A 12,907-nucleotide genomic window follows, 5' to 3' on the forward strand; every position below is an offset into this window, starting at 1 on the left:
ACACTATGTCATTGTTAAACCATAGGACTGAAATATATACAAGGTTCTCAAGTATAATTCATTCTGTTTATCATTCATAGTCTTATGCGGTGTCTGTATTTCTCTGCCTTGCCATCCTTAGCACAGCCCCTCTTACTGGCTGCTTTAGGCACTCAGTTTGTTCTGGTTTTTTTTAAAGAAGTATTTCTTTTTTTTGAGTTCAGCTCTGCTGAATATAAACAGTTCAACTGAAAACAAGAGACAGACTACATGTCAGATTAATTATAATCCACTTGTCATGAGGACAGAGCTACAGTGGCTGAACACATGGAAATCTCCCTTCCCAGTTCTCTTCAAGAATTAAATGTGCTGTTACCTGGATTTGGGGAGAATGGATACATGTATGGCTGAGTCCCTTTGCTGTCCACCTGAAACTATCACAACATTGTTAATCAGCTGTACTCCAATATACAAGAAAAACTTTACAGTGCGCTGTTTTAAACCTCCTTTAACCATTAGTCTCTTGCTCCACAGTTAAACTGGGGTTCAAATACTTATTTCTCTTTTGGCTACAATTCAAAAGTATACAGAAGGACACAAAATAGCGCCTATGCAGGCTTCTTTATCTACGGAGACTTCTTTTTGTAGGACTGCTGGTGTTGCAGAACCATCTATCCAACTAGACAAAAAGTCCAGACATGATGTAAACAATCCACCCTTTCCAAGAATAAATGTACCATTCACGTACCCGTTTTCTCAGTAAGGGCACACTTCTTTGGGACAAAGACTGCTTCAAGTATTAAGTGAACTTACACAAAGGCGTATAATATATAATTATCCCCCACTTTCTATTTGCATACAAATGGAGCAATTGAGGTTTTGAAGTCTTATGCTGAATGCATTTTTAGGAGCTGACCTAACTGTGCTCAGAGCAAGAGAATGGAGAGTCATGAGTGAATGCAGACACATGAGACACAACTGAGCATCTGTTCACAGGACAAAACCCCAGCCAAGGGCACTTGCCTGGACTGGAATTGAATCCCAGGAGCCAAAAACACTGATGGACAAGGTGCATTTTATTCTCTACAGCAGCTAAGACTGAGAGCCACTGGGGCTGGAAGGTATAAACTAATCTCCCTGGGCTAACAAGGAGTTGAGAAAGGATTCCTAAAACAGGGATTGCTTTCTTTAAGACCTTTCCAAATACTGAATGTTAAAGCCAAGTTAAATTCACAAGAAGCTTATCTTTTAAATATTCCCTCTTCTACCCCTCATTTTTACATTAAAGAGATTTTTTTTAAATGCAGGATTTCTCCTTCACTCATAACATGGCATGTGCTAACAGAATTTCACTAGAGACAAAAACATGTACAGGTACTAATTAACAACAGAAATGACACCTCAGGGGACTTCCCTGGTGATCCGCTGGCTAAGACTCTGTGCTCTCAATGCAGAGGGCCTGGGTTTGATCCCTTGTCAGGGAACTAGATCCCACATGCTGCAGCAAAGAAGATCCCAAGTGCTGCAACTGAGACCCAGTGGAGCCAAATAAATAATTTAAAAAAAAAAAGAAAAGAAATGACACCTGGGGAGGGACACTGACTTTGGACCCCAGCAAAGAAGGGGGAGGGGTCAACTAATTTTGCTGGAGACTTGGGCAAGGGCTATAAAACCATTAATTTAGTCCCCTTCTTGGCCTTAACTCTTTCGGATGCTGGGACAGTGCAGGAGGGAGATTTCCAACTTCTCTGCCAGCACCTTCCCTCTTCCCTTCTACAGCCTAGCAGTCTCCCCCAGGAAAGGTAGCAGCTGGATGCCTGGATCACCAACAAGCTGCACCAGAGGGGGATGACATCACCAAACCAGGGAGCTGGGTGTTTCCTAGCATAACAAACACCAGAGGCTGTGTAAGGAGTGGCTGCAGACTGCTGGGGCAGCAGGTGTGGCACTTACCTGGGAGGGGGAGCTGCCACATGCCAAAGCAAAGCTGTCACTGCTTACGGGGGGGAACCAGCTGGATGGTGGGGCTCACGATGAGCAGGGAAGAAAACTGAAGGCATCTACCACTGAAATTTCTTAATAACATGCACTAAGAACACATCTTCAAATACATTCTCAGAAAGCTGAGTTTTCCTCAATGTAAAAAGCCCTTGATAAGTTGGGGACCCACACCAATTCAGCTGATCACAGCATAAAATCTGTTCTTCGGCAAGAAGCTCTTCCAAACCTTTTGCTTTTTTAGAAGCACTGGAATCAAAAACAGAAGGAGCCAAAACTTGCCCTGATGACCAGGTAACATAGAGACCGGTGACACTGGATGTATGGTGCCATGTTCGACAGGAAAAAACAGTCTCAAACTCAGGTATTTGAGATACCAGCCCCAGGTCCCTAACACTTGGCCACTGCCCTAGGCATGATGCACCTCCAAGAAATTCAGCACTGTTTATTAGGGGTTGGACTTCCACTTTTATTTTCATTTTTACCTGGTTGGTCCCTGTGTTCTTAAGAACTGGCCCCATTTATGGCTGAACAGATTATCCATCCCCACCACGCTTCATATATTTCCAGAGGTCTCTAATGGAGATCCTGGGGTCAGAACATGAAAAACTGGGATTTCTTTTACACAGGCTGAGTCTCTTCCATTCTTCTTTAAAAAATTTAAGAACACAAAAGAGAAACTGATAGGAGAAAACAGCCTAATTTAAGAAGCTGACCCCGAAGTAAATTCTGCATTCCTGTTGTTATTCCTCCATGGAACTGCACTGCCGTTCCCGTAACTTCTTCAAAGGAGCAGTTTATTCTGTAGTTCATTGGTAAGTCTACTTGGAACACCCTAGAAAGGTTTTTCCATTAGTGACTCTAACCAGCTGGCCCCGTTGATTAGTTTAGTGGTGGCGATGACATATTCTGTACCTCCATCTTCCAGCTGGGAGAGAAATCGCAGGGCAGCAATTTCAGCAAAGGTTACACCCCCGAGGAAAAAGATCAGAGTGACTCGGTTTTCTCCTGGTTGACCTAAAATTTGAACATTTCAGAATGAAGAATCATTATCATTATTTTTGAAAATTATGTATTTATTTTTGGCTGTGCAGCATGTGGGATCATAGTTTCCTGACCAGGGATCAAACCCTCACCCCCAGCATTGGAATGCACAGAGTCTTAACCCCTGGACTGCAACGGAAGAACAATTTATTATCGATGCTTCTTTTCCCACCTCTTAAAAAAACTGCATCATTCCTAAGAAAAGTCGTATATGTCTTGGTACAGACAGTTCACTTGAAACTCAGGAACCATGATTTTGATCTCAATGTTTTTTCTAACTTAGGAGATCCTCAACTCAGAGGTTGAAATCTGCTACTCCTAAGGGAGTAATGCGCTCCAGTGCTTACAATGTAATTCACAACTAACAGCAGCAGTATATTGGACTCTGACTCCTAAGTCCTTTACAAATGTATAAAGCAAGTGCGTTAATATGCGAAAACCACAGAAACAGCGCATGAGTATCTGTAGATACGGGCCCTGGACTTACGTTTCTTTTGCAGTCCTGTGGGCAACGGCTGCCGTTCCTCAAAGTGGGGCCCTGGGAGGATGCGCAGGACTTCCTCAATACTCCGCCAGCCAGGCCGGGAAAGCAGCTGGGCCAGTCGCACACTGAGCGGAGCGTAACCACTGTATACGTACGATATGTCTGTGGGATTCTGTTAAATAATTGAAGAGAAAAAAGCTTGTACAGCAAGAGACAGAGAAGTGGAGCCACCTAACTGCGGCTTTTGGGGTAATGCAAAATTATTTGATTTGGCTTTGAAGTAGAAACACAAAGCCCTAAAAATAGCTTGCTCCAATGCTGAAATATCTGGCACCAATATTGAAATATCTTTCTCTAATATCAAAATATTCTTCTCCAGTCTACTCATGCTTGGCTCTGTTCTTAGCAGCCAAGGGGTCACCTTTTTTTGTAATTTACTTTTTTTTTTCAAATCAAGAGTTTTTATTGTCTCTTTAAAACATCACAACTGAGTCCACAGAACCATCTGCTATCTTGTTGTTTCTGCAGCAGGATCACTGAGATCTTATTCATCAGCCTGCTGAACTGTTCCTTTTTCAGAAACATAGATACCATCCAAAAATTTTCTGATATCCTTGTTTTTAACTGTGGTGGCTTGCTGAATCAAAGCAGCTGAATTTGACACAAGTTCAATGTCATTTCCTTCAAGAATCAACTCATCTTTCTGGGCTTGAGATACTGAACAGGCAACCCCTGGCCTCATTCAAACCCTGCGTATATATTTTTCACCCCAAAAATTTCGGATTTCCACAAGAGAACCATTCTCCTGAATAACAACGTTGATGGGGAAGTGGGCATACACCGACCTCATCTTGTAACGGAAACCCGGTGTAACACCCTTGATCATGTTCTGTACGTGACTACAGACTGTGCGAACAGTGGCCAGTTCTTTTCTGTTTCCCCACCATTTGTCAACACGGAGCCTCTTCTTTTTCTTTCCAAGGAGACTGAGTTCTACATTGATGTGATTGAAGTCCCTCCGCAGGGTGCCTCTGGGGCCCTTCACAATAACTGTCCGTCCCTTCAAGTTAATGTCGACATTTTCTGGGATGTCGACAGTCTGGTTGCTGAGAATGGTCTTCATTCTCACAGTAGATGCGGCAAAGAGAGCTGTAATTTACTTTTAATTGGAGGATAATTACTTTACAATATTGTGTTTCTGCCATACATCAACACGAATCAGCCATGTGTGCATGTGTGCAATCGAGTCTGACTCTCTGCGACCTCATGGACTGGAGCCCACCAGGCTCCTCTGTCCATGGAATTTTCCAGGCAAAAATACTGGACTGAGTTACCATTTCTTCCTCCAGGGGATCTTCCTGACCTAGGGATCAAACCCAAGTCTCCTGCATCTGCAGACAGGTTCTACCACTAGCACCACCTGGATAGGTATACATACATCCCCTCCCTCTTGAGCCTCCCTCCTACCCCATCCCACCCCTCTAGTTTGTCACAGAGCATTGGATTTGAGCTCCGTGCGTCACACAGCAAATTCCCACTGCCTATGTATTTAACACATGGTAATGTACACGTTTCCATACTGTTCCATCCAAAGGTGCACTTTCGACTCAAACCTTCAAAAGCCACTCAAAGCATCTCTAGGAACTGAAGATGGAAAGTTGTTACTTGGTTTGGCAAGAAACTTTCTGGCAAGTAAAGTGGAACTCTCTAGCCGAGAAACAGAACCCTTGCACCTGTCAATTCTCCTTTCAGGCATTTATCCCACAAAGGGGCTTGTGCTCCAGAGGAGAAAAGACCAAAGCACAAACATATTAATGCAACACTGAATGAACTAGTGAAAGACTGCAAATGACTTGAATTTCTAATAAATCATAAAACAAGATATAACTGAAAACCACTATGGTGCAATTAAAAAGAAGTTAAAAGAATGAAGGAGGGGGGACTTCTCTGGTGGTCCAGTGGTTAGGAATCCACCTCCCAATGCAGCGGATACAGGTTCGATTTCCTAGCTGGGGAACTAAGATCTCACACGCTGCAGGGCAACTAAACCCACACGTCATAGTAAAAGATCCCACAGGCAGCAACTGAGGCCTAATGCAGTCAAATACATATATAAATGAATGAAGGAGGGGACCTCCCTGGTGATCCATGGATTAAGACTCTGTACTTGCACTGCAGGAAGCACAGGTTTCGTCCCTTCTCGGGGAAGTAAGAACCTGAGTGCTGAGAGGGTAAGAGGTGGGTGGGTGAGGTAGGTACAGGCTGGTCAGGGCAGTGAAGAGCCAAACTAATACATCATTTACACTGTACAACACGGGAATTACGGCTGTCATTCCAATCCCAAAGAAAGGTAATGCCAAAGAATGTTCAAACTACTGCACAACTGCACTCATCTCACACGCTAGTAAAGCTCAAAATTCTCCAAGCCAGGCTTCAGCAATATGTGAACCGTGAACTTCCAGATGTTCAAGCTGGTTTTAGGAAAGGCAGAGGAACCAGAGATCATATTGCCAACATCCGCTGGATCATGGAAAAAGCAAGAGAGTTCCAGAAAAACATCTATTTCTGCTTTACTGACTACGCCAAAGCCTTTGACTGTGTGGATCACAATAAACTGTGGAAAATTCTGAAAGAGATGGGAATACCAGACCACCTGACCTGCCTCTTGAGAAACCTATATACAGGTCCAGAAGCAACAGTTAGAACTGGCCATGGAACAACAGACTGGTTCCAAATAGGGACAGGAATACGTCAAGGCTGTGTATTGTCACCCTGCTTATTTAACTTATATGCAGAGTACATCATGAGAAACGCTGGGCTGGAGGAAGCACAAGCTGGAATCAAGATTTCTGGGAGAAATATCAATAACTTCAGATATGCAAATGACACCACCCTTATGGCAGAAAGTGAAGAAGAACTAAAGAGCCTCTTGATGAAAGTGAAAGAGGAGAGTGAAAAAGTTGGCTTAAAGCTTAACATTCAGAAAACAAAGATCATGGCATCTGGTCCCATCACTTCATGGCAAATAGATGGGGAAACAGTGGAAACAGTGACAGACTTTATTTTTCTGGGCTCCAAAATCACTGCAGATGGTGACTGCAGCCATGAAATTAAAAGATGCTTACTCCTTGGAAGGAAAGTTATGACCAACCTAGATAGCATATTCAGAAGCAGAGACGTTACTTTGCCAACAAAGGTCTGTCTAGTCAAGGCTATGGTTCTTCCAGTGGTCATGTATGGATGTGAGAGTTGGACTGTGAAGAAGGCTGAGTGCCGAAGAATTGATGCTTTTGAACTGTGGTGTTGGAGAAGACTCTTGAGAGTCCCTTGGACCGCAAGGAGATCCAACCAGTCCATCCTAAAGGAGATAGGTCCTGGGTTCATTGGAGGGACTGATATTGAAGCTGAAACTCCAATACTCTGGCCACCTGATGTGGAGAGCTGACTCATTTGAAAAGACCCTGATGCTGGGAAAGATTGAGGACAGGAGGAGAAGGGGATGACAGAGGATGCAATGCTTGGATGGCATCACCGACACAATGGACATAGGTTTGGGTGGACTCTGGGAGTTGGTGATGGACAGGGAGGCCTGGCATGCTGCAGTTCATGGGGTCGCAACAAGTTGGACACGACTGAGCGACTGAACTGAACTGAACTGATATTCCCACTGGGGAGAAACAATCCAATTTTAGTACTGAGAGAAGAGATTGTTTAATTGTTAGCTTTTGTGCCAAGAGGCAGCCTAATAAAGCCCCTTATGAAAAACCAAAAAAAGAATATAAGAAAAATGAAATTTAGAAAGATAGGAATAAATAACAAATATAAAGCAAAGTGCACCCTACTTTGAAGACCCAAGGTATAGAATATGCACCATTTATGTAAAAATGTTTGTCTAGGATTGCCTGGTGGTCCAGCGGGTAATACTCTGTACTCCAATGCAGAGGGCCCGGGTTCGATCTCTGTTCAGGGAACTAGATCCCACATGCCACAATTAAGACCCCAGAGCGGCCAAATCAATAAATAAATATTTTAAAAAATGTTTGTCTATATACAGAATCTTTCTGGGAAGATGCGTAACAAACTGGTTCTAGTGATCAATTCTGAGTGGAGACGGGTTGGCTGTGGGAGGAACCTTGCTTCTCACCATCTGCTTTCCTTTTGTACTGGATCCTTGCCTGACCCTCCCCACCTTCTACCTGGTGCTGTGTGCCCAGGAGGCAGCCCTGTGGGCTCCACACCAGCTCGAAAATGGAGAGGACAGGACTGTGCGGTCACGTTTTGTTGCCCGAATCCCTCTCTGTAATGCTGCCAGAGGCTGGTTGAGTCCCTTGGCTTGTCACCACACAGCTCTGCTCTCCTGGTTCTGGAACCCCTGCCCTCAGACCTCAGATGGGAGGGGGTAAGTGGTTCTCTACTGCACTGCCTGTCCCACCCCATCTTTATAAAACTCCATCAAACTTCTCAGTACAAGAGCACTGCTTTCTGCCAGGATCCACACATTAAAAAAAAAAAAAATTAGAAAACTGTCTTTAGAAAGCAAAGCAGGTGAATAGATCAAGTAGCGTATGTCATGGCAATACACCAGCAATGGGAACTCAAATGAGCTGAAGTATGCACAGGGGTGTCTGACTCTGCGACCCCGTGGACTGTAGCCCACCGGGCTCCGTTGGCCATGGGATTTTTCAGGCAAGAATACTGGAGTGAGTTGCCATTTCCTCCTCCAGGGGATCCTCCCGACCCAGGGATAGAACCCGAGTCTCCTATTATTATTATCTTCTGCATTGCCAGGCGGTCTCTTTACCACTGAGCCACCTGGGAAGCTCTCAGTGAGTTGAAGAGGAGCATCTTACTTGCTCATTTACATCATCCATCCAAAGGCGTAACGTTTTCCGGATAGTGGGGTAATTGTTTCTGCCCCCCGTCTGTGGCTTCAGCAGACCAGCCTTCTCGAGGTTGTGCAAGGTCAGGATGTGCTCATAGCCGTAGGTCTGCAAGAGAAATCAAATCAGGAAAATGGTTTCTGTGACTTTCAAAAAGGAGCACTTCCAACAAATTCACTGGTGAGCACTCTGGGGCACGTTACCAAAATCCAGGTGATGACTGTCCGCGGGCGCAGGCAGGGCAGGACGGAAGCCTGTCCTAAAGCTGCTTGCCCATGACAACAAATCCAGCTCACTGGATTACTCAAAGGATTTAAACTTTTCACTTTAAAGTTCCGAGAATTTATGGGCCCAACTTAAGTGAGCATCAAATAAATTATAGTATTCTGGACATCCCTGGCAATCCAGTGGTTAAGATCCCATGTTTCCACCCCAGGAGGTGGGGGTCTGATCCCTGGTCAGGCAACTGAGATCCCCCACAGCATGGCCAAAAAAAAAAATTATAGTATATTTTCATATGGAATATAACTAGCTGTTAAAAGCAGAATGAGGCAGACCTACACATCCTGATTAAGAACAAGTTTCTGGATTTATTCTTAAGGACAAAAAAATAGAATATAGTTAAGTCCTCTAGATACGAAAAAGTTCTGTTCTGAGAGTGTGTTTTTAAGTCCAGCAAAGTTAGCCTGAGTACCCAACTAACACAATTGGAGGGCAAGCTGAAGTTTCTCTTAAGTCTCACATTGATGGAATGCACATTCACATCTTTGAAAGTTTTTAATTTTTGAAGGTTTGTGTGTAGGGGACTTACTGTACTTCACATAATAGGATTTTATCTCTATTAAAAGAGATCTAATGAGTAATAAAAGCTGATGCTTATATGATACTTTCCATGTTTTAAGTGCTTTATATATGTTAACTTAATCATTCTTACTATAACCCCATGAGGTAGATACTATTATCTCCATTTTACAGAGAACTTTAAATAACTTGCCCAAGGTCACACAGCTAATGAGTAACAGAGCTGGGACTCAGATCCAGTTGGTCTCGCCCCAGGTCTGTGTATGTAAACGTTCTTTGTACACACACGCAAAGAAGGGGATCTGGAAGCACTCCAACCAAACTGCTCATGTAAGTCCCCTCCAGGGAGGGGAATGGTGGGCAGGGGAGGCAAGGCGGGGCGTCACAGTTTGTACGGTGTGTGTGTGTGTGTGTGTTAGATGCTCAGTTGTGTCCAACTCTTTGCAACTCCATGGACTGTAGCCTGCCAGGCTCCTCTGTCCATGAAATTCTCCAGGCAATAATAATACTGGAATGGGTTGCCATTCCCTTCTCCAGGGGATTTCCCAGACCTAGGGGGTGAACTCGGGTCTCCTGCATTGCAGGCAGATTCTTTACCTTCTGAACTACCTACCTGGGAAGCCCTTGCACCATATACTTCTGCTTCATTTGAATGTTATATGATGAGAATGCACATGTAATTTTTTAAAGGAGAAGCAAACAAAAAACCCAAACTAAGTGAGTATTTAGTTTTGACAATAATGTACTTAACTGTAAATAGTAACAGCAAATACATACAGCTGAAACATTTTTAAACAGAGAGGAGAATTTTAAAAACAATGGTGGGCTTTTCCTTACTATAAAGTAACAGGCTTGATTTAAGTAAGTCGGCTAAGGAATCATCATCAGAAAGTCCCCTTCCTCTGTGGAATTGTCTGGTTAAAGAGCAGGAGCACTAGTCCCTGGCTGTCTGGGGTTAGTCCTGGCTCCGGTACACACTATCCATGGGATTCTCTGGGAAAGAACACAACAACCGCAGATATGCAGATGATTCCACTCTTACAGCAGAAAGTGAAGAGGAACTGAAGACTCTCTTGATGAGGGTAAAAGAGGAGAGTGGAAGAACTGGCTTAAAGCTAAGTATTAAAAAAACTAAGTTCATGGCATCTGGTCCCATTACTTCATGGCAGATAGGAGAAAGTGGAAGCAGTGACAGCCGTTACTTTCTTGGGCTCCAGAATCACTGTGGACAGTGACTACAGCTGTGAAATCAAAAGATGCTTGTTCCTTGGAAGAAAAGCTATGACAAACGTAGACAAGTATTAAAATGCAGAGACATCACTTTACCAAGAAAGGTCCACATAGTCAAAGCTATGGTTTTTCCAGTATCATGTACGGATGTGAGTTGGATCATAAAGGTGGAGCACCAAAGAATTGATGCTTTTGAACTGTGGTGCTGGAAGACTCTTGAGAGTCCCTTAGACTGCAAGGAGATCAAGCCACTCAATTTTAAACGAAATCAACCTGAATATTCATTGGAAGGACTGATGGTGAAGCTAAAGCTTCAATACCCTGGCCAGCTGATGCAAACAGCCAACTCATTGGGAAAGATCCTCATGCTGGGAAAGATTGAAGGCAAAAGGATAAGGGGATGACAGAGGATGAGATAGTTAGATGGCATCACAAACTCAACGGACATGAATTTAAGCAAACTCCAGGAGATAGTGGAGGACAGAGAAGCCTGGAGTGCTGCAGTCCATGGCATCTCAAAGAGACACAACTTAGGGAATGAAAAACAACAACTGGCACACACTAGCTGCTGACCTTGGGCAAGTTACAGCACTACTCTGTGCCTTGGTTTTCTCATCCATAAAATGGGGATAAGACTGTCTCGCTCATCACCTTTGTAAGGATTAAACAAATGAATACACGTAACACTCTTCTAACTAAGCCTGGCATGTAGTAAAAGCTCAATAAACATTAACTATCGTTATTATTATGCAAACACAGCAGACAAATACCAAGGACAATCCCTCCAGGTATTAAAACATTTAAAAGATAATGGAAACCCTACACCCAAATAGCAGCTTTGGGAAGTATTTTTTTAGAAAGACGCTTTCACCCCTGGCAAATTAGTCATTTAAAAACATACTGACCTGTAGAATTTCTCTTTTGTAATAATCCAGAACTTTCTGTTTGAGTCCACTATTGCACACAGACTGGAGGCAAACTAGTCTTAACACCTTGATCAAGGGATGTTTTTGGGCAATACAATCCTCAATGTAGCTGTTGACCTGAAAACAAAGTATAGATGGGCACCAGCATCTGGTCTGGGGACTGACAGAACTGGATATTTACTATTATTTTTCAAAGTCAAATAAAGGAGATGAGTGGAAGAAGGGCTCATTCTTTTTGCACTTTCCCTCAGCTCCCTCCAGAGTAGCTCCTTCGGCCCTTGCTACACACACACCACCCACCCCCCACCATGCAGACACGCCAGCGATCGGGGAGCACAGGCTGGCGAGGGCAGACTTGAGGGACCCAGCAGCCTGTCTGGACTCATCTGTCTCCACGGATGGACAACCTCCAGAGGCTGCTGCATGTCCCGGGTGTGTGATCCTGGCTATCCCAGCAGCAATTTATCAGCATAAAGTAACAAGAATCTTTCTAGAAGATGGGAGTTTTCACAAATTCAATCATTTCAAATTTAGTAATAGAGGTGGATATGTAAAGGAACTATCAGACCAATTTGCTGGGACCTCCCTGGTGGTCCAGTGGCTAAGACTCAGCAATCCCAATGCAGGGGGCCTGGGATCGATCCCTAGTCAGGGAACTGGATTCCACATGCCACAGCGAAAAGATCCCACATGCCTCAACTAAGACCCGGTGCAGCCAAATAAATTAATTAATTAAAAAAAAAAGATCAATTCACTTAGGAAGTAAATCTATTCATTTAGAGATCTTTGATTTTAGAGGCAGGGCCTCACCTCTCTGTGCACTGAAGAAAGTGCCTTCAATACAATAATCTTAAATACTTGATTAAGATCTCTGTTTTCACATTTTGCACCTGCTCTTTAAAATATTTAGATAAGGCATGGGAATCAAAGCAATTGCTTTTCTAGCTGTAATCTTAGTTTTTATAAGGTATCAATTATTTGCTAGAACAGTTTCATTTTCACATACTTTATCAGTGTCTATCCCAGACATAAACTCCTGCTCCACTGTCAATTTATCAAAGAAGTCTTCAGAAGCTAAAATGGAAACAGCAAATTTGTAAGTAAGAAATTCAATAAATGTTAATGCCTTTATACACAGAGCATGACTAGGAAACATGACATGCAAAAAAGAAAGCAAACAAAAATTCAAACTGCCACCTGAGGAGAATCTAAGAAACATGGAAAACTATAACTCTGACCTCCTAAGTTACATCCAGGAATAGTCAACCACTGTACCCTTTCGCTATTCTTAGGACTCTCATGAAATCTCAATAACCTTAGGATTCTAATAAGATCTTAGGAATTTTTCTTCAGTATCTGCTGCTACTGCTAAGTCACTTCAGTCGTGTCCGATTCTGTGCGACCCCGTAGATGGCAGCCCACCAGGCTCTGCCGTCCCTGGGATTCTCCAGGCAAGAACACTGGAGCGGGCTGCCATTTCCTTCTCCAGTGCATGAAAGTGAAAAGTAAAAGTGAAGTCGCTCAATCATGTCTGACTCCTCACGACCCCATGGACTGAAGCCTAC

At 43.5% G+C, this 12,907-nt stretch overlaps 1 protein-coding gene and 1 pseudogene across 1 annotated transcript in view; both read right to left on the reverse strand.

The window, feature by feature from the left end:
* Nucleotides 1-1,037: 1,037 nt before the first annotated feature.
* The window catches only part of VPS33A (VPS33A, CORVET/HOPS core subunit), a 30,988-nt gene continuing 19,118 nt past the window's right edge, over nt 1,038-12,907 (reverse strand). Inside the window, exons 9-13 of the mRNA XM_027566886.1 lie at nt 12,349-12,416; nt 11,322-11,459; nt 8,356-8,493; nt 3,509-3,677; nt 1,038-2,994 (exon numbers count right to left, since the gene is read on the reverse strand). Of these exons, the coding sequence (XP_027422687.1) occupies nt 2,813-2,994; nt 3,509-3,677; nt 8,356-8,493; nt 11,322-11,459; nt 12,349-12,416 (695 nt within the window). The 3' untranslated portion in view covers nt 1,038-2,812. The remainder of the gene's footprint in view (nt 2,995-3,508; nt 3,678-8,355; nt 8,494-11,321; nt 11,460-12,348; nt 12,417-12,907) is intronic.
* Nucleotides 4,019-4,651, reverse strand: LOC113907562 (annotated as a pseudogene).

The sequence above is a fragment of the Bos indicus x Bos taurus genome, chromosome 17 (assembly GCF_003369695.1).
Source record: "Bos indicus x Bos taurus breed Angus x Brahman F1 hybrid chromosome 17, Bos_hybrid_MaternalHap_v2.0, whole genome shotgun sequence".
NCBI lineage: Eukaryota > Metazoa > Chordata > Mammalia > Artiodactyla > Bovidae > Bos > Bos indicus x Bos taurus.